The following is a 27,177-nucleotide window of genomic DNA, read 5'->3' as shown; positions in this document are numbered from 1 at the left end:
TTCATCAGCAACAATATACAGGGTAACCATATACAATTCAACCCAGAGCATAAGACTACAGAAGTTATTCCCAGCTCTAAAGATGATCTAGACTATATCCTAAAGGACCACTTTCTGCTTCCGAGGTCACACAGGAACTGGTTCGAACGTCTCCACAGCATTCTACTACCACAGTCAGAAGCCAATGAAGGCACATCTCCAGCTAAAACACATTTCAGCTGAATGATTTCTGCTACGAGATCCCCGACTCTCTGACATAGCTTAGACTACTACTTAGGAATAAGTTAGATAACATTACACTGTGATTAACAAATGGTAGTGCTTTTTTGTTTTGTTTTGTTACTACAGCTCTTTATTTCATTGACAGGATGGGTCTACGAGATTTATTTCTGTGGTAACCCCTGAGAAAATGTATAGCACTGGGGCAGTGGGATTAACTTCTTCCAATCTTCAGTATGGAAATGGCACTGAAGAACCAGGTAGAGAATATAACAAGAAAGAAGAAAAAATTTTAAAAACTCTTGATGATGACTGATCTAAGAACACATGGACTCTTGAGATGTGGGTCATTTTCAGAAGATAGGACAAACTGTCACTATAGAAAAACAAACAGGTGGGAACATCCTTGTGGCCACATGGTTAGTCTTTAAGCATAAGTCATGATCTACAAAGTGCTATATGAAGAAAATGAACAAATAACGTTTAGAAGGCCACCAAACCTTTTTCCTTAACTCTATCAATCCAAAGATAAAATGACTTAGAATGTTAAACATTTCGGGTATTTAACTATCCCTTCCCTCCAGTGGTTCATCTCAGATTAGGGCTGCCCCTCCATGGTGCAGCTAAGTTCCCACATTCTGTCTTCGCAGGTAGGTTCTGAGAGAGATGAGGGAAACCAGAGAGTCCAGCTACTTGGGCCAGGATGCTGACAGCCTGGGATTTTCTGTCCTTACATTGACTCAGACTTTGAATTTTATTGAGACAGGCTACGTGCATGTGTGAGGACACAATCACTTCACCAATAGGCTGAAGGACACAATATAAGCTTCTAGTATCAATCAGACTGAGGTTAGATGGGTAAAGCAGCTGACCGCATCTCTGAGGGAGAAGCAGAGTACTCTGTGAGGACTACAGCTTCAGCTCCACAACTTCCATCAGGGGTCCAGTGCTGTACCTACAAGAGCCAACCTAAAGCCAGTACCCTCAGGAACCAGAGGGGCTTTAAGGACAGAACTAGATTTGCTTATTTCTTGGAGTTTAAGACACTCATTACTCTGCAAAGGGTACTTAACTGTTGAGTTCCTTTTTTTTGAAGGGTCCAGACTTAGAAAATATTTTCCCCTGCTCTTACCTATTCTCTGTATGTGGCACATTGAAGAATAGATGCTTCCATCAGGAGCACAATTTCCCTATCACAGCAATCTACTAATACAAAGTGGCTCCAAACCCTTCATACTCCTCACAACAACCCTGTCACGCAGACAGCTTCATTTCCATTTAGAATCTAAAAATACGAACATTGAAAGAAACCTTAGAAAACATGAATTCCAACTGTCTGGCTTTAGAGGAGATGAAACCAAGGCCCCCTGAGGCTAAGTGCTTGCCCAAGGTCACAGGGTCAACTGGGGACAGAATCCACATCTCCTGACTGCAGCTCAGGACTCTCTTTTCTGCACCATGATGCCTCCTCATCCAAAGATGGGATTAGGGACGGGGAGCAGGGAGACACTGACCACAGAAGGAGAAGCAAAGGGAGACTCAGATGTCCACCTTGCTGAAGATTTTTTTTAAAAACAAAATACATAATTAAAGGTATACAATCACATCAAGGAATGTAAGACTATAGCGCAGAGGGGGGTAACCACCCAGACTTCATTCTATCACTCTAATACAGCTGTTTTTATCTTTTCGGTATTTTCCATTTAAGTTTCTTTTAAGTAGCTACTTCTCTTTCACATCTCTTTTAACATTACTTTATGAGTATTTTCTACTTTGTACAAACTTTCTAATTATGATTTTTAATGGCTGCACAGTTTGGTTCTTGAACGATTTACGTTGCTTCCATTCTTTTGGCTATTATTAATAAGACGGCAATAAACATCTATGGCGTGTGGCCGTTTTCCCTTTGCAGATTATTGCTTTAGGATGGCTGCAGGGTATACTTCACATTCACTCACTCTCTTCTCTAGGTAAGTCCTGCCTTGGGTCATTAGAGAAAGGGATGGTCAAAGCTGGGAAGCTCTCTGACTCCTGGCTGAAGCACATTCTGCTCTCACTCCCTCTCCATCCCCTCAACCAACTATCCCTGAGCAAAGTGCTCAAGGTACTTTTTCACCCAAGGAACATGGAGAAGTTCTACAATTCATTCACAGGAGAATGGATACTTTTGTCCAGGGAAAGCAGAGGGAACCTCATAAGCAGTGCAGTGGCAGTTGGTCACTCCATCACCCTGGATGGGCATTTGTCATTATCACCCTTGAACACAGAGCAGGAGTCTTTGGTTCTTGCCCCAGCTCTGCTGCTATCAGTCTGTGTAGCTGGGGTAATCACTGTCTAGTCTGGGCCTCAGTTTCCAATTCCATTAAATGAGGCAACTAGACTAGCTAATTAAGATCTTAACTCACTACACCATACAATAATTTCTTTAAAACTCTTTTTCCGTTAACAAGAGAAACTTTATCTCTTGTTAAAAAGACAGAGTAGATGTCTACCACATGCCTGCAGGAAGGCTGAGTTGTTTCTTTTTTTTTCTTTTGAGGAAGATTAGCCCTTAGCTAACATCCGCTGCCAATCCTCCTCTTTTTGATGAGGAAGACTGGCCCTGAGCTAACATCTGTGCCCATCTTCCTCTACTTTATATGTGGGATACCTGCCACAGCATGGTTTGACAAGTGACACGTAGGTCCACACCCAGGATCTGAACTGGTGAACCCAGGGCCGCCGAAGTAGAACATGCGAACTTAACTGCTGCACTACCGGGCCAGCCCATGAGCTGTTTCTTAAACAAAGGTATAAAGACACTGAACACACTCTTAGCTGAGACTTAAAGAAGGCAATCTATCTACGGCACTGCTTCCTTTTGAAGGGATGTAGGTTTTCCGGTTTAAGAAAGGCAACAAAACTCTATCAGAAATCAATCCTCAGAAAGACAGTTTCTTACTTTTCCTTCGTTCATCTAGAAGTTGGACTCCCCTGGGAATAAGAGAGTGGCTGTGATACTGGATCTGTTCGGTATGTAAAACGCCTTTTTCTATCACTATCACTCAGAAATATATGAGAACAGAATTAAGGGCACTCATTAAAGGCCATAGCGCAATGTGCCTGAGGATGCTGAAACGGTAAAGGTCAATCAGGAGAGGATGCAGGGGTTCTGATGCGACACTCAGCCACTATCCAGAAGTGGACACGTCCAATTTCTAAATTGACAAGATGGCTGAAACATTACTCCAGATGCTCTGGTGCTCACAGGGATTAGGCCATGGTAAATAGCCCCAGCAAGCAGACCCTTGAAGGGTGCTGTACGTTAGACTTAAATGAGGTGGTGTAATGTTGTTCGAGACGAAGAATAAACATAACACTGTCAGGACTCAGGGTAAAGATGGGGACCCACAAGAATCCAGAGACAGGAAAGGCCACAGTAGTCAAATAGCCCCTTGAAGAAGGGAAAGGGATTAGCTCTAATCCTGCCTAGGTCCTTGACTGCTCAACACTTGCCCTGACAGAGACAATGAACAGCTCTTTCTGCCAGCCTAATTTTAGAGTGATAAATAATGTTCATCTTCATTAGCAGCCTAGAGTCATTTTTTTAAAACTTCTACCTTCTAGAGAATATCTCATCTTTTTCTTGGATATATCAAGAAAAGATCAAATGTTTTAACCACGAGGGTGAGGAAACAGCCTAGCCCTAATCCAGAGGCCTCTCACCAGCTACTGCTCTTTCTCACCCTTTCCCTAGCCCTCACTGCACGCTCCTCTCCTGCTTTTGCACTCTGAGCCCTGCGTGATTCTTACTGCTGGCTCCTGGGCCGGGGGTGGCTGCGGGGCTGTGGTCTGCTGTGCCTGGGGCTGCTGTACTGCCGCCACAGCAGTTTTCTGCTGCAAGGCAGCCTGCTGAGTCAGCAGCTGTTGTTGATGTAGGGTTGTGGCCAGTTGCTGCTGTTGCTGCTGCTGCTGCTGCTGCTGCTGCTGCTGCTGGTAGAAGTTCTGCATCAGCTGCTGTTGAGAGCTTCCTTGGGATACCACAGGGAACTGGGCAATCGCTGGTTGCTGGGTTGCTGGGTGTACTGCCTGAAACTGAGCAGGAGAAAGCGGCAAGAAATGAGGAGGTGAATAAAAGCCTGTCTCAGAACGAAATTCCACAAACAACAAATGTCTCAGTAACAACTAAGACCAGTGCTGTAGCCAAAGGCAAGGGTAGGTAGAAGTCTTTTAGTATGGCCTGAAAACTCATGAGGGGAACCTTAAGGCATCAAAATAAACACAGCAGCACCTTACACTGCCAGGCTGCATCTACTGCACTATCCTGCCTCTTGCACTGCAGGCTGGCTTCCAGCTGGGTTTCTATGCCCGGCCTAAAGGCATCCATCTGACTACACATCTTGTGACTCCACATACTGGAGTGTAACAGAAACTAATAAATGAGCTCCCAATCACAGAAGTAATGCCTTTTATAAAGAGATTTGGATGTAGCCAAGATTAAAATGCTTCCCTACATGAACAGGAAGAAGCAATGATGACATTGATAGAATAACCTAAATGTTAACCCAGCTATTAAGAGTCATCTCAAGTCTTTCTGAAAATTATTTCCCAATAGCTCTCTCTTATATTAACTCTCCCATCTTTAGACATTCAAAATATTCAGTATACTCGACTACACTTAATGACATTTATCTTATATTGATAACTAATTGTTTCAAGTTATATTCTCTTCTAAACTTCCTAAGGATAGGGATACTTCTATATGTCTCTACACTCCACAGCTAAGGACTATGTGCTGGGCACACAGAGGTCAAACAGAGGCCTACTGATGAACAAAAATCAAGATCTTATCTTTGAACATCCCAAATACTAGTACTTAGTTATAGAGTTAACTGAGAGGATACTGTTTGCCTACTGGGACAAAGTTAAAGGGTTAACAAAGAAGCAGATGTCGATAAATAGCTGCCTATTTACAACCACAAAATGCTGGACAACCAAGTGTTTGTCAACAGTGGATGGACTGAATAAATGAGCTATATTTCCTTAAAAGGGAACACTCTCAAGTTGTAAATAGGAAGGAGGGCTACCTCTATATATGGGATGGAGGGGATAGAATTTTACAGACTTAATTTTGAAACCACGTAAGTGTTTTACATTTTCACAAAACAAAATTAAACCAAAACTGAAAAAGCAGTAACTAAAAATCAAAAGCAAAATAAAGAAAATAAACCTGTGTATCAAACTGATAGCCAAACTCCCCAGGAAATAGTGAGCTAAACACTCTAAGGGTAAAAAAGGCAAAGAAATCTTAAACTGTTTTCAGTAATCATATTGGTATTGTTATCTTGAAACTATAAATCAATTAAGTAATTACGTTAATGTTCTTAGGAATCAAGATTTCCAGATTAAAAAAACAGAAATATAAAATTCAGGAAGTCAGACAAAAAATCCTGTAATTACAAATCTGAATTAAGGATATAAATTTGAATTCATGATGTATATTCTATTAACGAACCAAAAAACAAAACAACATATATTTCCTAACAGTCCACTGAAAAGGCCTAAAACCAATAACCAACCCATTAGCAAATGAGTATCCCCAGCACTAAGACTGTGGTCTCTAAATACCGTTTCCATTAAAAGGAAATGGAGATCCTTAGAGAAATGGCTGATTCCACGTCAAGGGCAGAATGAGCCTGGAACAGCTTGTCACACTAAATGGCAAGGAAACCACTAAAGACTGCTGGAGTCACCACCAAAGGACTCATGAGCCAATTTTAAGAGACATCCATTGGCCAAAGTTGGGACAATTTGAGCATCAAAATAAATAAAAATTTTAAAACATCAATATCTGGAAACGTATCAAATATGTTAAAATCCATGAGTTCATAATGATACCAAAAGAAACAAAACAAAAACATTGTTTACCCTTTGATAACACTAGGAACAAACACATTATTCTGAAAAGTGGTAAACACAGGGAAAGAATCAATCAGCTTTTCCTGCCTTTCCTTACAAACAATACCTTAGGGTAATAAATAGTTGATGAAAAAAGTTCTTCATAGAAAAATTCCAGCCCTAAGCGAAGAGGGAATGCCAGAATATCACCATTTTGCCATCCCTAATGAATTACTGGACTTAGGAAATGATCAGCAATGGCTGCTAAGCTGATGGGACACATTAAATGAATAGATCAGACAGACAACACCAAACTCACCGATTGATCTTAATGTTAATAAAAGAGAGGACAACCAGACATGATATGCCTCCTGATATGATGCAACTGGAAGAACAAAGAACTCCTAAACTGAATTGATTATTGAGCATGCCTCAAGAAATTACCAGTTTACACCGAGGATGGAGGAACATATTACACGACACCACAGGGAGGAAAGCAGCCAAATCCAGAATGTGGAAAATTCTACAGGACAAACGACGCAGTTTCTTCAAAAAATTAAATGGCAAAGGAGGAAAAAAAAGATGGTGAAGGTACCTATGGATAAAGGGAGGACTTAAAAGATATATCTATAATTATAAAATGAGTATGTTCATAGTAAAAACTGAAAATATACATTAAAATAGGAGAAAAAAGATGTATCACAACTAAATAGAGTATGTGGACCTTATTTGGATCCTGATTCAAACAAGCCAACTCAAATTATGAGACATCAGAAAGTTACTGGATATTTGATGATAATAAGAAATTATTATTATTTATTTCAGTATGATAATGGTGTTGAGTTATCTTAGAAAAAAAGAGTCCTTAAAAAATAGCTTCCTCGCTGAGGTTCCTCAATCATGTAGAGAATTCCCCGTGGCCTGAGAAGAAAGGAGAAAGGAGAGCGAGCGATCCGGTGATTTCTCCACTACGCAATGCTTTAGTATTTACATCTGTGAGAAGCAATGACACAACGGTAAACAGCTGACTTCCCAGGGCTTCCCAAGGAAGACGCCTGTACCTAGTGGGCGTTCTCACAGTGACGACTCAGATAGCCAAAGCAAGGGTCAGACTTTGACCACCTTACCTGCTGAGCCTGGGCCTGCTGCTGCTGCTGGTAGAACGTGCCGGCTGGCTGCTGTGATGGTGGCGGTGGCTGTTGTTGTTGCTGCTGCTGCTGCTGCTGCTGCTTGAGGAAGAGTTGCTGCTGGTGCTGGGGTGTCGCCTGGGCCTGAGTAGGCAGACCCTGGGCCGGAGTGGAAGGCGGCTGCTGTGGGGCGGGTGGAGCCTGTGGCTGCTTGGGTTGAGACTGTGGTAGAGGTTGGCTGGGTGGGGGCTGGGTTTTCGGTTGGGGAACACTGGCTAAAAGGCCAGGTTGATTGCTGGATCCTGCAATGAGAATAAACTCCATTTAAGGGCTCAAAACTTTTTAAGACAAAAATGGCTTTCTTTCTTGCCAAAGCAAGAAAGAGCGGGTGATAAGTGGACAGATAATCCCAAGATCCATGTGCTGCTCATCGTCCTTGCACCTGGAAGGTCCTTCCTTCTTGCCAAACTACAGGCTTCCTACTTTTCAAAACAAGGTTCAATAACAGGGTTCAAATCTTGCCTCCTTCAGAAAGTCTTCCCTTATTCACCACCCCATTTAGTCAATTACTCCTTTAGTCAGCACCCTGAGTATCTACATATTCAACTGGCCTTTGATGCTACTGTATATAAACACAATCTTGGCACTTGTTGGCATGGTTGCAGGATAAAAGCATTCTTTGATGTTTCACATGTAGGTTACACAATCTCAGTCTGGATGCCTTGCTGTAAGTAGATGGCCACTAAATTCACAAAAAGTAGCTTCCAGGTTGGGGAAGTGATGGCTGAGTTCAGTTACTTGATAATTTGGATCGATCCTCTTTATGAAACTAAACTCAGCCATCTCATTAGAAACAGAATACCAGAACATGGAGCAGTGACAGATACTTCAAGAGACAGAACATTAAAGAAACAATGTCTCCATGTCAAAAAGAGGTGAGTCTTCTTTCTTTAAAGGCAAAGAGAAGTATACGAGATAAAGAGGTAGGTATGGGATGAATGGACCAAACCACAAAATCAGGGCCAAGACTAGAAAAAAACAGAGACAACAGGCTTCAGTGGTCTTGGAGATTCTCCACAGAATTCAATGAGAGGTCTCCCCTTTTGCCAGCCTCTTGCTATACAATTTCAATGGCAGCTCACCTCCTGTTGCTTAAGGAAAACCATTATTCTTTATGCGCCTCTGCATTCTATTCCCAAAGTAAAACCAGGCTTTCCAAGACTTCTCTATTACCCATAGTAACAAAGAGGTGTACCAAATTTCAAATCAACCTAGTTACTGACCTGCAGCCTGAGGTGGGGGCTGAACTGTGGCCCTCTTTCGAGGTGTCAGGGCTGGCTGGATGGGAAGGATTCCTGGGTTCGGCTGAGTCTGCCCAGCCTTAGGCCTCTGGCGGGGTGCAATTGAAGTCTCTGTGGTGGGAATGGGATCTGTCAGTCTAGAAAAGGAAAAGAAAAAAAAAGATTCATGTGAAAGAGTCGGAAAACAGGGGAGTAGACAGAGTACATGATGGATTAGCTTTCCCCTCCATACTCATCCAAACCTTCCAGATCCACTTAACTGACATTTCCCAAACAGTGTTCCACAGTTATAGGTACTTAGATGTTATGAATAAAGCCTTCATGGGTAAATAAGTTTTGAAACACTCAATAAAATATATCAAGCAGATTTTTTTCCAGCAGAACTTTTCACGTGTGCATGTGCATGGAGAACCTCAAAGAGAATACTATATAGAATGTGGTGTTTCTCAAACTTATTTGACCTTGAAACCCTTTTACCTAATTTCTAGGATTTCCCAGAATACACTTTGGGTGATGATGCAAAGAAGGGTTTAAAGCAGTTGGTTTTCAGATGAAGAGGGAACACAAATTTGGTTAGAGCTAGCTGTCAAAATGGTCTCTCTACAATAAAAAGCATGTAAAATGAGTGAATCCAATAAGGGATCTAGTAGAAGGAATAAGTAAATAATTCAAGGTAAAGGATTTGGGAAGTATTGACAGGAGCTCCATTTCCTCCAATCATATACTCCCTTTTTTCCCATGGTAATAAAATTTTTAGTTGTTGTATACCTTAAATTTACTCAATGTTATCTATTAAATATATTTCAATAAAAAAATTTGAGCTGAGCATAGGGTCACCTAGAGTAAAAAACACATTGCCCTGTCTCTCTTGCAATCACGTGTGGCCATATGCCTAAGTTCCGGCCCTACATGGGATATAAGCAGGTTGTTATGTGGCAGTTTCTAGAAACATTAAGAAATAACTGGTGTATGCCCTTTGTTGCTCTTCTTCTTTGGCTATTCTTTGATCCTGCTGCTTGGAACAGGGATGCTGCCATATTGATCCATGAGGTCATGGCCATAACCATAGTGACGGTAGAGTTGTGAGCTTGAAGAGCCTGGGCTCCTGAGAGCTTCATGGAGTGGAAATGCCATATAGCCCTGGACTACTTACCTCCAGACTTGGTTTACTTGAGAGAAAAAAATAAACACCTGTCTTATATAAGCCACTGTCATTTTGGACTTTCTGTAACTCACAGCCAAATCTAATCCAAATTAATACAGGGAGGACTGCTGTGCGGTCTGCTTGCATCTCGTGATGGTGCTAAAGCCTAGTGGTGACTTCCCCTAATTTATAGAATCCAGGCAGCTGGCTACTACCTAACTCAGATCAGAGTGGTTGTCTTTTGAAAATGCACTTTAGAGAGCATAGCTGAGGATAAGGCCAAAATAAACAAGTTTCATGGATATTTCCAAAATATGTCTGGCACAGCCTCCATGAAATGCAAAACAGGAAGCAAAGCACCTGGCCCATGTCCTTCCTCATGACACACCTCCCAGGTATGTCCATTCTGGACCCTGAAGCTTTTCACTGTCATCCTGCTAGAGGGATGCTCTTGAGCTGGGTGAAAAACTGAGAATATAAAAGCTATCGCATTTGGGGAGGCTGTAATCTAGGGAAGAGAGGTGGGAAGGAAAATAGGACAAATGTTGGGAAAGATAAAGCTAAGGCTGAGGGAGGTGAACAGACTTCTGTAAAACCAAATGCTAAGAACTTCCACATTGGACTTCTCCCAAGATAACATGTTAGAGACAATGGGATTTGAAGTCAAAGAAACCTCTGTTTGAGCTTCATTCCCCACTAACCAACTGTGTGGTAATAGATACGTCATTTAACCTCATTTAGCCTTGGGTCCGTCATGTGTAGAATGGAGAAAACAATATCCACATCATGAGGCAGGTGTGAACATCAAACACATCAATGACTGTGAAACCATTTCATAAACTGGAGAATGCTCAAAATGTTAGTTTGTATGGACGTCGATAATGCTGTGAGAAATGCAGACCTTGAAGCCAGGAGATCTGGCTCTAAGTTGTCACACCTGTGTGATCTTGGGCAAATCACTTAACCAAGAGTAAAAAAGAGTGTGGATGCTGAAGTTCTGGTTCTTATTCTGTTTTGTTTTAAAGATTTTATTTTTCCTTTTTCTCCCAAAACCCTCCCAGTACATAGTTGCGTATTTTTAGCTGTGGCTCCTTCTAGCTGTGGCATGTGGGATGCCGCCTCAGCATGGCTTGACGAGCGGTGCCATGTCCGCGCCCAGGATTCGAACCAGCGAAACCCTGGGCTACGGAAGCAGAGCGTGGGAACTTAACCACTCTGCCATGGGGCTGGCCCCAGTTCTGGTTCTTTTAATCTCATATTGACTAACTACCTTGGGCAATGTACTCATAATTCTGAGTCTGTTTCCTCGTCCGTAAAATGAGAATGACAACAATGACCTCACAGGTCATTTAAGGGAAAAAACCATCATCTTATTTATGTAAAGTTCCTAGTATGGTATCTGGTATACATGATGCCTCAATGAATCATGGCTACTTGGAAAATAGGGTTAGAAAGAAAAACTACCTCTCAGAACTGGGGAGCAAATACGATAATGTGAATGAAATCATCAGAAATCATAGATAAGACAACTTAGACCCAAATCTCTTGGCTATAAGGTCTGTGTATTCTCGCAGCATTATTGAGGTCCATATAAACTAATAGTTTGGACACTCTACAGTTTATAAAACAATTTCATAGTCATTGATGCATTCGATGTTCACGTCTGCCTTATGATGCAGGTATTACTTTCTCGATTTTACACAACAGAGTACCATGCAAATGTTAGTGGCTACTATTGTTTTTATAAATGTGTGTGCTTTGTGGGAATGGATCCTTGCCTAGCCTCAGTACCTACCATTTTTGGGCCTAATACAAGAAGGCCATAAATCCAAAATACTAAGTTAATTAAATCAGCCCCCAAAGCAATTCCCAGAGGTGAGCATGGCAGATTTATCTAAGAAATAAACAGACCACAAAGTCACAACATGGATATAGTTTGCTAAGTTTATTAAAAACCAAAGTCTCATTACTTTAGAGCCACATCAGCAGGCATTCTATAAATATTAAAGAATTTTTTAAAATACAGAAGTTATTTTACTGTTCTTTTAAAATTCACATATTCCCATCTAGGGTACTTTGTTGACAGTTTGCTGCTAACATTTCCTTGTCCTGAAGTGTGGTAGAAAAAAGAAGAGTATAAACATCTCCTTGGCCACCCTGGGAATTTGCCATTTAGAAGGCACGGCAGCCAAGAGGATGTGTCCCGCAGACCTTCAGCTACAAACGGGGCAAGAGACCAAGTGCCCCAGCTGCTGCGCTCCCGAAATCTACCACATTTGCCCTGGGGCCACGCTTCCCACAGCCTGCCCCTGGGGCTGGGATATTAAGCCAGGCCTGTTCCTGGGAGACAGGGTGGCCTACCGGGCTTGAGGACTCCCCAACACCTTGGGTGAACCTTCCTTATATTGTGTGGCAGTTTCTAGGTCACTTCCATCCAACTTCTCCTTCCTCTCTCTGAGTCACACTTACATCGCCTTCTGCTGGCTCTCCCAGCCTTCCCTGGACCCCCGGCTCCCTCCCCATTTTCTCTCACAGGGGCATTTCCCCAAATAAATCCTAGCTTCTTTAATCCTCTCTTGGCATCTGCTTCTTGAAGACCCTAGGTTACACAGAATGTGACTAGCTGAGACCCACAGGCTCTTTTACTGTTTATGGATTCAGTGCTTTGATCTGTACTTTCCTAACGTGGCCAGAGCCACAGAAAGTAAGAAAGAAAGGGAGATGGAGGATTAGGGTAGTGAATGAGGCTAAACAAAGGCCAGGTCACATATTTAGGACACTTACACTAGCAATATTTAAACTCTGCTGTTGCCTCATCTCTGAATGCCCCTGAGCCTATTCCCAAGCAAAGGAACCAGCTGTGGAGTTCTTGATTCTCTTTCAAATGTAGATCACTGTATTTCATTATATTCTTCTTTGCACTCCCAAAGAACAGTTTCTGCCTAGGGGAGACAGAGCTTGCTTGCCTGTTCTGCCAGCCTCTGGCCATGGCAGTATAAGAATGTAGAAACACAGGCATCCTCCCCTGCTACTGCAGCACCCAGAGCAGGACATGTGCTCACTAAGGCCTTTCTTACCTGGCCTTTGGCTGGGTCTTTTTTGCAGCTGCCTCACTGGCTTTCACTGGTTCAGGAAGCTTTGCAGGAATGGGAGAGTTCTGTAGAATTGAAAAGAAATTAAAAAAAAGGACATCACAGACTTCTTTGTAAAATAATAACCAGCATGACTGGGCTGATGGAAATACATATTGGAGTCTTCTGGAGCAGCTTCTAGGCCCTGGGTCTCTGGCAGAGGGAAGGGAGGTTAACTAAAAGCATATCCCACTGGACTCAGCCCTAGTAAGGGAGGCAAAGTATCTTGAGAAGAGGACAGAGCAGCCCGCATGCAGCATACTCCTCCCCCATCATTCTCAACCTTCTGGACCAGGCTAAGCACACTGGGGCTTGAACTCAGTACCCTTCTCTTCCTACAACACAGCTTAGAAGTGATGTCATGGAAGGAATGGGAAAGAGATGTCTTTACTATTACTGTTTAAGTTCTCAGCTAGATCTTAGAGAAGTTAAAGCTAACCAGTGTGCCAAAAACAGGGTGCGTTCAGTTAGAATGCTGGGAGAAAACCACAGCCACAGTGCGTTTGGTTGCTGAGCCAGCACCTCTTGCCAGTATGTGAGGCACTACGCAATCCAAAGCCCAGCAGAGCTCCTCCAGCTTGGATTCCGCACCATCTAATGCTGCCTGGTGAGGGAGCACTAGCTGTGCCTAACCAAAGACAACTGCTTACCCTGGCTGAGAAAGTGCCACATGACCTGAGACTTGTGAAGCTGACTTCTTAAAAACTAGTTACCCATATGAATGCTTCCAATTATATTTCACCTTATTTTACTTTATGAATGAGAAAGTGGGACAGCAAAAGAAAACACGGTCATGTTAGGTTACTGAAGAGTATCCCTCGTTTTAATCTGGGAAACCTGACAAACGGAATACTAATAATCAATCTGGCTTTTAGGAGGGATGTCTCATTTCCTTCATGTTTCCAGTGGAAAGAATTTCTGCTAGAAAATTTCTCCTAGCTTTGCTTTTACCCTCCAAGCGTTCGTCTCCTGAGGGAGAAGGGTAACTTATTAGTCTGATAAGACTGGGGAAAAAAAGAGAAGCTCCTCTGGTTCACCCTTGCCCTACTTCCTTTAGGGAAGAGCCTGTCCCTCAGGAATCAGGCGCTCACTGTTCAGTCACGTGGAGCTAATGTTAGGGAGCCTGACTGGTCAAGCTACGTTCTTTGACGTAATCTTATCAGTAACAAAGGCAATATTCTAAGCTCCATCTGATGATTCCTACAACTGATTCCAAACATGGGAGTGAAAGAGGACTGTTATGTATCAGCACCCACGAGCCCCAATAGTGACATCAAAAGTTCATTACTGGAGAAATTAGGAAGACAATTTCAGATTAGAACTTATTTCTTATGGCATCTATTAGCAAAATATTTAAGAGCTGGATCATATTGTGACATGAAAAATATGCCAAGCCTGTAAAAAGGGTGTTTGGAAGCACTGTACCCTGAAAACTGTGAATGCAGAGTTTAGGATTACTAAGTGTAGAAAACATTCCTACCTGCTGTGTAGAGCAAGACAGAGGAAAATGAGTGGGAGTTACAGATGGCCAACAGCAGAAACAAAATCAAGAAAGCTCTGGTGCAATGAAGGAGCAGAGTGACAAGGGGCTTACGTTCCAACAGGCATGGGGGCAAGTCCACAGCCTTGCTCAGGCAAGCAGCCTGCCTAATCACCTCTGGGCAACTACAACAGGCACCTGGCTCTCAGCGAACTGTGAAGTTGACAAGACAATATGTCAGTCAATCTTCACCCAAAGTGTTGAACTCAAACCCTAGGGCATTTTTTTTTCAGTGTAACTGACTCAGTTTTATAGTTAAATTCTATGGGAAAATTGGATTCCCTTTATGGCAAGTGCTTCCTGGTTAGTTTTGCTTGGATGCCCTCTACTAGACAAAGAAAGGGACATCCATATTCATTTACACAGCTGATTAACACCCCAGGAATTCTAAAAGACCATTAGATAATGTTTACTTTCCCTAAAAAGCACCTTTCCCGTACCTGTACATTTGGAATTGGGCATTCCTTCTTGAGTAGTTTAAATGAGAAGTAGGAGACCTGGTAAATATCCGGCCTTTTGTCAGGGTCTGGTTCCAACATATACCCTAAGACAAACATATGTAAACTGATTAATACAATCCTAACAATTATTACACTAGATAGGAAGCATAATTTCTCTATTACCAAATTTTTATTTCTCATAAAAGTCAGACAGCACAATTAGCCCTTTTCCTCCCCTCTCAGAAAGGGAAGCTCTAACTTTCCTAAAATTCTTAATATCCACAAGAAAATTAAGTTTTTGAATTGTAACAAAGATACTTGAAGTTCATATTCTGTGCCTTGTACAACAGAGACTCAAGCTCTCAATATGAAAATTAACACCTTCATATTCTGGTACCTAGGAAGTAACAAGGTCTTGCTTCTGGCCTCCTTAGTTCATAATACCTTGCTAAACAAATGATTATTCTTGATAATTATAACCAAAACTCAAACGTCAAGAATTTACTTATGATTCTTTTGTTGGAGATATTAGCTGGTTTCCAGTCGAAAAGAAATTACAAAATAACAAATACATCTCTACTTTTACCGTGATCTATAAATCACTTGTCTGTTTCCAGGTCCTTTAAGCTTCTGCCCTTTCTGAAGCTGGAAAAATCCTCAAGAAAAGAAATCTTTGAGAAGACACACAAACATATACATGTATATATACAAATAACAATCAAGGCAATTTATTGCAAAGGAATCAAATGAAGGGTTTGGACATGAAGTTCGGAAAATAGTGATGAGGCTGCAGTCTCACGTAGGACTTGCAGAAGAGGTAGGACTTGAGCTGGTCCTTGACGGCAGGAAACATTTTAGTCAGTCAGGGAAAAGCAGAGGAAAAGACATTCCAGGTGAGAGAACAGTTTAAGCAAAGATGGACTTGGAGAAAGGCAAGAGAATGCTTTGTTACAAGGAAATTGAGGAGGCAGAAGTACAGGGCAGAGACTTCCTTGTTAGAGATTTCCTAAGGCTAGGCGGGTGGATTGGAACCAGAATATGAAGGCTCTTAGGGGCCATGCCAAGAATCTTGGGCCTGACTGTGGGACCACTAATAAGCCCTGAAGTTTACTAACAGGGATACGGCAGGGTGGCACTTTACAAGATTAATCTCGTGGTGAGGGTGTGCTGGATAGAGCAAAGAGGGAGGGGAGAGGCTGGTGGCCAATCCACCAGTACAGGCATGAGCTCACAGAGTCTACAGAGACAATGGTGACAGCGATTGGAATAGAGAGAATGAAGTGAAAATAGGAGAAACTCCAAACAAAGAATTATTGCCACTTAGGAAATGACTGACTCTTTCCTCTCTCTTGCTAGCCAGATCTAAAGAAAATCTTAAATCTCAGTCACTCAAGTTTGAATGGTGACACTACTGACACAAACTGAAAAGAGGAGAGGGGAACCTTGCACTGGGAGTAAAAGAAGGTTGTGGGGAGGGCAATGACAATAAATTTAATTTTAGGCCTGTGAGTTTAGAGTGACAACAGAATCTTCAAATAGTTTGTAAACTGAAATAGATCAGAGTTTAGGAAAGATGTCAGGTTACAAACGGTCATAAGAGGTGTCTGTCCTAATATGAATTCACCGCACAAATGTTAAAAAGAAAAAAATTTATTACCAAAAACTCTATCATTCTGGCATCTAATTTGGCCATTTCCCCATATTTCCTTCCAATCTCATTTACATAGCTGCAATTCTAGAACAGATACAGCGCTTTAACTCTGAAAACAATCCAACGATCATTAAATATGCCATACTACATTCCTTCAAATACTCTCCCTCCTTTTTTGTAAATAAACAGAAGAGGTTGATTGATAAAACTGGCCCAATAGAAGGGACAGTCACTCAAAAGCTATAACTGTTAACTCAGGTAAGTTATCTTTATTTTCTCACCCTCAGTTTCCTCATTTGTATAATGGGGATAATTATACTTACTATATAAGGTCTTAAGAATTAAATGAGGTACAAGCAGGCCCTCAACAAATGTCAGATGCTCTGCCCCACACTTGCTTCTATTTTCTCCAGTATGTTCCCACTCAGGACCCCAGCTGGGTTGCTCAGGATTTATAATCAATCCATAATGGTTAAAATTTAGATGCAAAACGTCTTGACCAATGTCAAAAGATAATAAAAATCTCTGTTTCTTTAGTATTTTACTACAGTGGTTTGTGCAAAGATGACTTATTCTACCATCTGGTTAATGAATATTGGTACATATGCTTGCTATGACAATGCAAAAGAGTGGGGAATCTTAAAAAACATCTTAAACAAAGCACTGAGTTTAAATGCTTTTCAAAATCCAGTGATTAACCTAAATGAAAGGAAAAACCTAGTTCCATAGAGTTATACAGTCTTAATTATGTATTCAATCCAGCCAACGCATTGCAATCATTTTAATTTGAGTTGCTTCCAGTTCTGCAAAGATGAATTTCTTATCATTTGATGTGAGTCAGCTGGACTCCTTTGGTACCAGAGCTTTCATACGGACTGCAAGAAAACAGAGCAGTAGTATACTGATCAAAGCACAGTTAGGATTTCTGCTCAGGTGGCTGGCTCAGGTGTGAAATCGGGTTTAGCTTTCTAGCAAAAAGACCTACTACTGTAACTAGACATTGTTACATATCTTTGAGTGACCAACCATTATCAACTGATTTCTTTTTCTTTGCATGCAACCCATCACTCCTGGGATCGAATCCCTTTATCCTCCAATTCATTCCTAAAGATTAGAAATAAAAATATGAAACTAGAAACTTGGAATACTTACTAATTAGGCAGTGCATATCTTGGGAATATCGAGAGTTATCAGGAATTGTGAAGTTTCCATCACAAATTGCCACTTGACTCTCCCCAAATGGTAAAGTGAAATAGCATAATTTATACAACAAACATCCAAGAGCCTAAAAAGATAAAGAAAGCAGACTGCTACCAGTGGTTTATTTACTATAACTGCACTGGGTCTACTGAGGGATACTGGCACCATCCACATTAACTAGCAGATATAAAAACTATGTACTATTAACCTATTAGGAACTGAATTTAGAATCCAACACCACCATTTAGCTGCTGATTTACATTATTTCTAACATCATCAGCAAATTGTGCTCCAATAAAGAACAAGTATTTCAGCTGTTTTGTTCTCAAGAACTGGTAACACATATGTGAAAACCACCTAAATAACGGGCAGGTCACCTGAATAATTTTCACAGAGCTCTAAAGTAATTTCCTTGGACACGCTTCAAGAAGCAGTGGCGGGTCACCTCGAGTCAAGAATAACCCCGAGGGATAAGTGGACAATGATATGGTACAGTGGCCACTTGTGCTATGGCACTGTCTGGATTAAAGCTGAGAGTTTACAGTCAAGACTGCTGATATCTGAGATGTGGATAGGTTAGTTGACACCTACCCAAATGTCTGCCTTCGTAGTGATGATTTTGCCACTGTACAGGTTGACCATTTCTGGTGCTCGATAGGACAGCGTTGTGTATCTACAATCAAGAGATTCATTTTTTGTTAAATATCTGTCATTGCTATAATTAAAAACCAGGAGCAGCAGAAATACTTTTAATATATATGTATATTAATAGAGTCTAGTTCCCTGGGAGCAATCTGCAGAAGAGAGTATGACATATTAGTGCAGATAAAATGAAAGGCTGTCCTTGGCACACACCCGTGGCCCTCTACAGCAGCCCTTCTAATCTAGGAGCATGTGGGAACCCAGATACTCAGGCACTAAATAAACTCCAAAAGCAACTTTTCTTGGGTCCTCAAATGACAAAACCTTCTCCTGTAAATCCTTGCTGTCTGATACTATATTTTGCTGATTTGTTTTTAAAAACATTAATTCTTTTAAATGTGGCTTGACACAGAGATGTAATACTGGCTGGGACACTGTAAAACAGCAGAAAGTGGGGCCTGGCTGAGGGCCGGGGGAAGGTGTGGATGGGACCCGCGCTCCCGGAATAGGGCTGAAACAACAGTGTTCCTCTTATCTCTGGCTCAACAAAAGAGTAGCATATGCTCATCTTCAAAGTGAGTGCCTTGGTGTCACTGAGCATATGATTTGTGCTGCTTGAGTCTCTAGAGCCCAGAGGGCACTATGATTTAGGTGTCCATCAGGGCCTAGGACCAGAAGTCTTCCTGCCCCAGGCTTGGTTGCCAGGGGTGATGTAGCAAAGGAGAGTGACGATTAGGATGTAAGTGTGAACGCTAGACTGCTGATTTATCAGCACTAACAGTGAGTGGTGTTGCCTGTGAAAAATCTAACACTCTGGACAACAGGGGAAAACGGGTCAGATTCTTACTGGAGTCACAAATCTAAAGAAGCTTTTTCTGGTGGAAGTCAGTGATTCAATATCTGTAGAAACTTCAATAGCCCTACTCACCATTAATTCCACTAGATTGCAGGTGAGCTCCTTATGAGCAGGAAGCAATAAACAGTAATTCAGGGTTCAGCAAAAAGCATACACAAGTGACTGATAACGTCATGGTGGCTGTGATTCCACTTAAAAACATCACAGTACGTCTATGGTGTGTGCATCACACAGCTTTTTAAGGGCTATGTGATGTAAATCAAAATGTCTATGTACAATAACCATAGGACCACTGATAAAATGTTATAAGATTCCTTCATTTTACTCTACTAATCAATGATTGTGAACTCTCTGCACATCCTCTCCTTAAAATCCAACAACCTAACTGCCAACACGATGCTCTGAGACGGGGCAACTGACTAGCACCATGTCTTCCCACTCTGATCTTCTCAGTCATAACCTGAAAGTAAAGTTGCTGATATGATAATGGACAAAACTCCAAGAAAGGAGGAAAAGCTTACTTCTTAATCTCATCTTCTACTGCATTGACTCCCTCAGTTTGTGGATTCTGGAATTTGTTGGTGGCGCTTCCAAAGTCACACAGGACGTAGTGGCCTCGGTCATGCAAAAGGATATTTTCAACCTGAAAAACATTTCCCAAGCACTGATTCCAAAATATCATTTAGTAATGCAAGTGAAAATTTCATTCTCAGTCATATAAACAAAATATTTTATTTATGGTAATCCCATTAATGTGCACAGGAAAGTTATTCCTCTCCAAGTATCTCAACAGGGGTCATCTAAGTGGAACAAAAAGAGGTGAAGAGTAACAGGGTAAAATGAGAGTGGAGGAGACAAAAAGAGGAAATTTCACAATGGGGAAGCAAAAGCCTCATTTTCCCAGATTTTCAGCCACATTTCTCACCTCTGCAGAAACTTTCTACTTTCAAGCCTCTGCATCTTTTCTCTTGCTCTTCTTTCAGTCTAGAATGCTCTCTGTGATCCCCACCTCCTTACCCAACTATCAAAATCCCATTCATCCTCCAAACTCCAGTTCAAATGCCATCTCTCCATTGACGTCTTCCTCAGGCCCCCACCCAGACAAATGTGTTCCTTTAGTGCTTTCTTCTTCCTGATGTCAATTATTTCACCTAGGCCTTATAAACACATATATCAATTTCTTTACTATAATAGGTTAGGATTTTCAGAATTAATAACTGTTTGCTATGTTTTAGTTACTTCTCAAAGTGATTAAAGGCCTGTGGGCAAATGGGCTGTTTTCCTATTAAAGTATTACCTTAACCTTTTTATAGATGAATTCTTTGGGCAGTAAGTTAGGAGTTCTGGGTAGAAGAAAACTTACAAAGACCAGAACCTAGAGAAATCCCTGGTATCAAAGGACTCTGCCAAGGAACTATCCCAAAATAGCAGGCACTACTGTACTCAAAATATGTTGATTAGTTTCTGGTACAGGTGAATTATGCTGACTGATATGCTGGAGGACAGACCTGGCTATGTGTGAGCAGTAAAATGGCAGCCAAAAAATCTTGTTAGGCCAATAAGTCTGTAGTCTCCATTGTCTTTTGTCTTCAGTCTTCCAAAGACTGATCACCTTTGGAAAACAAAGGCAAGAGTAGACTATAAGCTCCTTAAGGACAAGCACAGATATCTGTAGTCTTCTCTACCAGTGCTTAACACAGTGCTTGGTACAGAAAATGTTGGCTGCATGGAATAAACAAAAAAACAGAAATGCATACAACACTGTGTATGTCTGCGCATGCATGCACATGTACCAGTCTGTCAGAAGCAAGACAAGGGCTACCAAATACCTAGGTCCTGCTGCTACTAGTAGTTCTTTTAAAAGTATCTGGTCAATTAAGACAGTGTCTTGTTTCTAGACTTTCTTTTAATTATTCTAAAAATTACATTATTTATTATACAGATGTTTATTTTATAGTTTGTATCTGCTAAATCCAATACCTAAAGTCTTTGCTGCAAACTGATCCTGTAATTTATTGGTTTTTTATTTCTAGTGAGTTTCACTTATGGTGTCGTGAGGGGTTTTGTCATTGTTGATGTTATATAAACAAAGCGAAACAGTCAAGCTATCCTGAGCATATACCCACTTTACGAATCTAAAATAATTCCAAGAAAGCAACACTAATGTTTTCAGTCTAATTTAGAGGTTATAAAAAGAACAGCCACAATTTACTGAGCTTTTACTATTATGAGTGCTACTGAACCCAGAACTTTACATGGATTATGTCACTAACTCCTCAAAATAACAATATATTATCATCTCCATTGTACAGATGGGGAAAGTGAGGCTTACAGCGTTTAACCCAGGAAGTGAGCCCAGGAAATCTAATCTAGAGAAGGACTGGCAATTGCCTTTCTGCCAGGGCAGGAAGCAGGTTAGAAGCAGAGCAATTTCTCAAGGACCCTATCCTCACCCTCTAACGCTGGTAGGCCTGATGTCTATACTTGCCCAATGTACTGGGTACAAGCTTAAGGACAGGGCTACCTTAGTTCTTTATGTCCGGAAATGCCCCTATAGAAGGAATCTAGTCAATGAGGAACCAAGTGTCTAAATACTAGCCAGGCTGGTTTGTTCAATGTCTCCTAAGCATTCCCTGTATCACCTAGTTTGTCCTTTTAATCAATTGTTCACTCTCCACTAGTCAAGTTCCAGACATTCTTCAAGGCCTTGCTCAAGTTGTAACTCCTAAGTAAAACCTTCCATGACTACCCTACAAAACCAAGAGAACTTACCTTCGATAGGAGGGGTTGGCAAAGTAAGACCTTTAGGCCAAACAAAGCCTTGCCCAGTGGTTACTTATCCTCTAGTCTATGGCTGCTTTTGAGCTCTAACTACAGAGTTGAGCAGTTGAGACAGACTGTATGGTCAACATGCCTAAAATATTCACCATCTAGCCCTTTGCAGAACAGTTTGACAACCTCTTATCTATAATTACATTATGCCTATGTGTCCCCTACAATATTCAGTCTAGTACTTTACACACACCAGGGATCCCTAAGTCCCTTATTCAGCATCATTCAGCAACAATCTTCCTTCTTGGCCTCATGTACCTCACTCATGTAATTGCTCGTGTGAAATCATACTTCTCCTATTATATGAGTGCAGTCCCTTCCCAGATCGGTCTCTACACTTCTAATGCTAGAATGTATAATCTAGAAAGCTGAAAAGTTAATTCACATCAAAACACAAACAAGGCAGTTCTAGGGAGCAAAATCACTACTGGGGGAGGGAGGAGAACTAAGTAGACAAAGAACAAAATAAAGATAAGGAACATTAGGGTTCCCCCCCCCCACCTTAAAAACTGCATTTCTGGTTAGGTTCCATAGCGGCAGAACTCAGGAGCTATACTATATCCAACCTGGTCCCCACCTCAGCTTGCCTCCCTTCCTCCCACAAGATAACACTGTACAAAACTATATTTACAGGAAAACCAGTTAAAAATTAAGGGTGTGTACAAAAGTAGACAAGAGAGCCAAAAATATCAATGCAGGGAAAACTTTATCAAAAAAACATCAATGCAGAAAAGAACAGTAATCCCTGCTTGGCTACTCTGCAAGTTTGTCGGGAGGATCAAATGAGATGATGAAGTGAGATCACTTGGCAGCAGCTGCCTTAACAATTGCTCTACTCTCCGCCCCCTCTCAGTCTGTCCCTGTGACTTATAAAACCTGTGAAAATCTCCGAGACCAAGCTGGCCACTGCTGCTGCCCTCGGTCATCACCACCACCATTATTAACTAAACACTTAACACAGACCATGGTGTGTGGCAACCACATTGGATTTGGAGGTCAGAAGACCTCAGTGACTATTTTAGATGTTTGACCTGGGACAAATCTTTAAACCTCTTTGGGCTTGTTTCTCATCCGCAAAGTAAAGCTGATATTTCTATCAATGTTGTTACGAAGCAGGTAAGAGAATGCACATGAAAACAAACTGTAAATCTCCCTATACAAATGCAAGATGTTATTACTATTCATCTATTAAAGAAACATCTCTGAACTCTTACTACATGCCAAGTACTTTTCTGGATCTGGGGATAAGGCTGTGAACAAACCAAAATCCATCCTCTCATGGAGCTGAGAGTCCAGTTGAGGATAATAAGAAAATAAGTATAATGCCTAACAGTGATAAAAGTTATGAAAAAAATCCAGCAGGTTAAATATATGTAAGACCTCAAGGGATGCAACTGTAAATAGCACAGTCAGGGAAGGTCTCTCTGATGAGGAGAGCAGAGACCTGAATGAAGAAGGGAGCAGTCATGGACTACCGTGGGGAGGAGCACAGAGGCAGGTCAGTGTGGCTGAACAGCACTGTGCTGGGCACTGGTACTGCTAGGAAACTGAAAACACAGGACTGGACATATTATGGCCTAGCGCTCTTATGAATGCAGACATGAGATAATGCTGGGCTTGGAGGAAGTGAAGGACTTAGATAAGTAAAACTAATAAAAGGAACAAAGGCACAGAGCCAGGAATGAAAATAACAACAATAGTACCAGCAACTAATAGCACTTACTATGCGCCACACACTGCCCCATGCACTTCTACCTATAGTATTTCATGTAAGTCTTACAAAGCCTTATTGTCCTCACTTAACAGATGAAAAACCAGAGGTCAGTTGCCTAACATGCTTGAGGTCACAGGCTGTAGGGCAGGATTTGGGCTCAGGCTGCCTGACTGCTAGGACTACACACTCACTCACTGCACTGATGTGCATTATGCAATTAAGGAACAGGGACAGCTCAGACTGGTGAGAGAAAAGAGCAGAAGGAGAGAGGACCAGAGAAGCAGACAGAGGGCAGGCTGAGGAAGGCCACTAGGGAGCCATCCAGCACTTTTAACAGGTCAGCAGCGCATGAACAGAGGTCTGTTAGGAAGGTGAGCATGGTGACAAAGGAGGGACAGTAAGAGAAGGGAGAAAATGAGAGTAGGCACAATCATCCAGGTGTGAGGAGACTAGGGCCAGGTCTAGAGTGGGCCAAGAGGGATTAAATGAGATTACGAAGGTAAAGAACCAACTGGCTATTCATACACCATCTTCTGAAAGCTTTCGAGAATTTGCACAGTGACTGTTTTTGGCAAAGTTCCTTAGGATGTAAGCCTAGCATTGGTAACCACTGCTTACAACGCTCAAATCTTTCAGCTCTTTGAGAGTTTAATGCTGCTGACCTTATTTCCCAACCTATCAGTTTAAGAGAGTCATTAAAGTTGTCACTCCCAAATTCTGCTGCTTTAGCTAAAAGGTCTGGAAAGCCATCTCCTACTGACCTCTTCATCTTGCCATTACTCCAAACAGATATGGCATTCAGGCATTTCAGTCACAGAATTTATCACAACTGGAAATTATGGAGGATTAGATGAATGTGGCTTTTCAAACCTGTGATTCTAAAAATAGGACAAGAATCTTCATCCTATTGTACTTCACAAGATCAAAATCTTTTTTCTGACAAAAGGAGACATTCATGACTTTTTCAATCTGAACGTGCTCATTAAATCTTAACCCTTTCTTCTTCTTTCTTCTTTTTTTTGTGAGGAAGATTGGTCCCACGCTAACAGCTGTAGCCAATCTTCCTGTTTTTGCTTGAGGAAGAGTGGCCCTGAGCTAACATCTGTGCCAGTCTTCCTCTATTTTGAATGTGGGATGCTGCCACAGCATGTTTTCATGAGTGGTGTGTAGGTCCATACCTGGGATCTGAACCTGCAAGCCCTGGGCTGCCAAAGCAGAGCACATGAACTTAACCACTAGGCCACCAGGCCGGCCCCGCTTCCTCTTTCTTAAGTGCTTGGACAAACAGCATCGTAAAACATAGCAAAGTCAAACAAACAAAAACCAAAATGGGAGTAAAAGACCTTGGCCTTTGCTCTGGTTTGACCACTGAATTAGCTGCGCAGGTCAAAGCCTTCCTGGGTAGAGGTTTCCTCATTGGTAAAAGGAGAGGACAGGCTTAGGTGACCCTCCCAGGTCTATGACTCCACAATCTACAATAATGATCTCTATCTTTCCTCAGAGAGATGAAAAGTAAAAAGCGGGGTAAATAATTAAAATGTTAAAATAATGTATTTGAGGAGAAATCTTCCATAAAGAACAGAACTTCTGCCATGGTTATTTTTAGAACATAAACTGCTTAAGGACAGGGACTGCCTTCAGCTTATTTCTTACACGTAATTTGAAACAAAGGCCACACATGCGGTAGGCAGGGCAGGAGGGTATTTCTCAGGTCTGAATGTGAACAAGCAGACCCCTTCACAGGGCGGCACTGGCCCAACAAGGGGGTCCAGAGCTGGCCTGGCCTGTGTTCTTTCCTGTGTCCCCTTGACTTTTATTCAGAGTGGTGCCTCCTCACAAATGGAAATCCTGCTCACAGAGAAGCAACCGAGAGACCAGCAACCAGCACTTTCTCTGGCCAACAGGAGAATAAAGAACTTCGTGGCTCTGGCTATTGCTAGGACTGTGGTGGCTGGTTCCAGCAGCAACGTGGAGCTCAGAGTGGCTGAGGCTACGTGACACAATGACAGGGCCGGGGCAAAAAGGAGGTACATGGGGACTTTCACTCAGGCCTTAGGAAGCTGGCGGTACAGAAGGCAAATGTGACTGCCCATCAAGCACACACTAACAGAAATCAACAAAATCTAAGATGCTAAAGAAAGCATCTAGATGGCACCGAGTGTAAGATTTGGGGAGTGTAGGAAAGCTTCAATCAAAACAACCAGGAGTCAATGACTAAAATCAACAGCAACAGGACTCCTCTACAATAATCCCAACTGAGACCTCCTCCCAGGGGCCCCTATTTACATTCCCTGTGTCCAAGGCAGAGAAGAGAGGGAAAGAAAGTCTCCTGAACCACTAGTGGCAACTCAGCAGCATGCCTCATGGTCTTCAATATGGACTGAAACACCACTACAGAGCCCAGCACTGTGCTCTCAGGACTGCACTGCCTGTCAGGAGCACTGAGGAGGGGCAAGGGGTACAGTGCTGAGGGCAGGCTGGGGAACGGAGCATGGCAGCCTCTCCTCACTCATACCGCGGCCTCACCCTCCAGTTCCAGTTTGCTCCACGTTCTTCTGCTGAAACATCTCATAGGCTGTTCAGTGCAGTGAGGGAAAAGTCAGGGGCTCCTCCTGCCTGAGCCCAAGCACTGACCTACTCCATGTCCCCAGGCTGGACACTGAGCTCTGTACCTCAGCCTCCCGTCACTGGGCAATGCTTACCAATCACCCTGCAGCAGCAGTGTGCACACCACAGGGCATTAACAAGCTGGGAATATGTAAACTGGATAGGTATTATTTATGGGTATGAAATGATAATCACTTAGGCCTCATTTAATCCAATAAATGTTAAAAAACGTTAAAATAAAGGAAGATTTTGTTTAAGAACATGGGACTAGCATCTCTAAAAGGATGCTCAAGGGCCCTTTCTGCCTCCTCCCCTGGCTCTCACCTCTGTGCCCTCTCTCAGGACTTACTGTGCCAGGGCTGTGCCTGGATGCTGACATGCGCGCTCTCATTTAACATTACCACGACCCTAACCAAAGCTGGGCTGCTGTCCTCACTTCACAAATGAGAAAACCGAGGCTCAGAGAGGCTAAGTGACTACAGGAGCGACCAAGGAGCTGGAGGAGGAGCCAGGAGAACACGCTGTCACAGAGGTCAAGGGAGGAGATGGTTACGAAGGAGTCAAAGGCCACAGGGAGGACAGTAAGACAGGGACTATAGTGTCCTTTGCATCTGGCAATATGAAGGATGCTGCTGTGCTCATCTCTCATAGCACTTACAGTTCCATTAAGACAAGTCACAGCGTGAGGGCTACAGAATCAGAGTTCCAATGTGAAATCAAACCCCATCTGACATGGGGAGAGAACTGGGCTCCAGAGAAGCTGGAGCTCATATGGGTCACAGAAGCAGAGCCCACACTTAAAGACTAGGGTTGGTGCTACCCAGCCACACTTCCCCTATTTCTTAGCCCATCATAAACTTTCCTCCAAGGCAGGCAGCAGGGAGAGAGGTCAGGTC

At 42.2% G+C, this 27,177-nt stretch overlaps 1 protein-coding gene across 20 annotated transcripts in view; it reads right to left on the bottom strand.

Moving 5' to 3' along the window:
- The window catches only part of AAK1 (AP2 associated kinase 1), a 165,560-nt gene that overhangs the window by 43,012 nt on the left and 95,371 nt on the right, over nt 1-27,177 (bottom strand). For all 20 annotated transcript variants that reach the window (XM_070572435.1, XM_070572438.1, XM_070572440.1 and 17 more), the window contains exons 6-13: nt 19,650-19,771; nt 18,222-18,303; nt 17,583-17,715; nt 14,780-14,883; nt 12,746-12,825; nt 8,507-8,661; nt 7,224-7,525; nt 4,012-4,293 (exon numbers count right to left, since the gene is read on the bottom strand). In XM_070572435.1, coding sequence (XP_070428536.1) covers nt 4,012-4,293; nt 7,224-7,525; nt 8,507-8,661; nt 12,746-12,825; nt 14,780-14,883; nt 17,583-17,715; nt 18,222-18,303; nt 19,650-19,771 — 1,260 coding nt within the window. The remainder of the gene's footprint in view (nt 1-4,011; nt 4,294-7,223; nt 7,526-8,506; nt 8,662-12,745; nt 12,826-14,779; nt 14,884-17,582; nt 17,716-18,221; nt 18,304-19,649; nt 19,772-27,177) is intronic.

Source organism: Equus przewalskii, chromosome 14 (assembly GCF_037783145.1).
Source record: "Equus przewalskii isolate Varuska chromosome 14, EquPr2, whole genome shotgun sequence".
In the NCBI taxonomy this organism is placed as follows: domain Eukaryota; kingdom Metazoa; phylum Chordata; class Mammalia; order Perissodactyla; family Equidae; genus Equus; species Equus przewalskii.
This window is presented reverse-complemented; position numbering and strand designations above follow the sequence as displayed.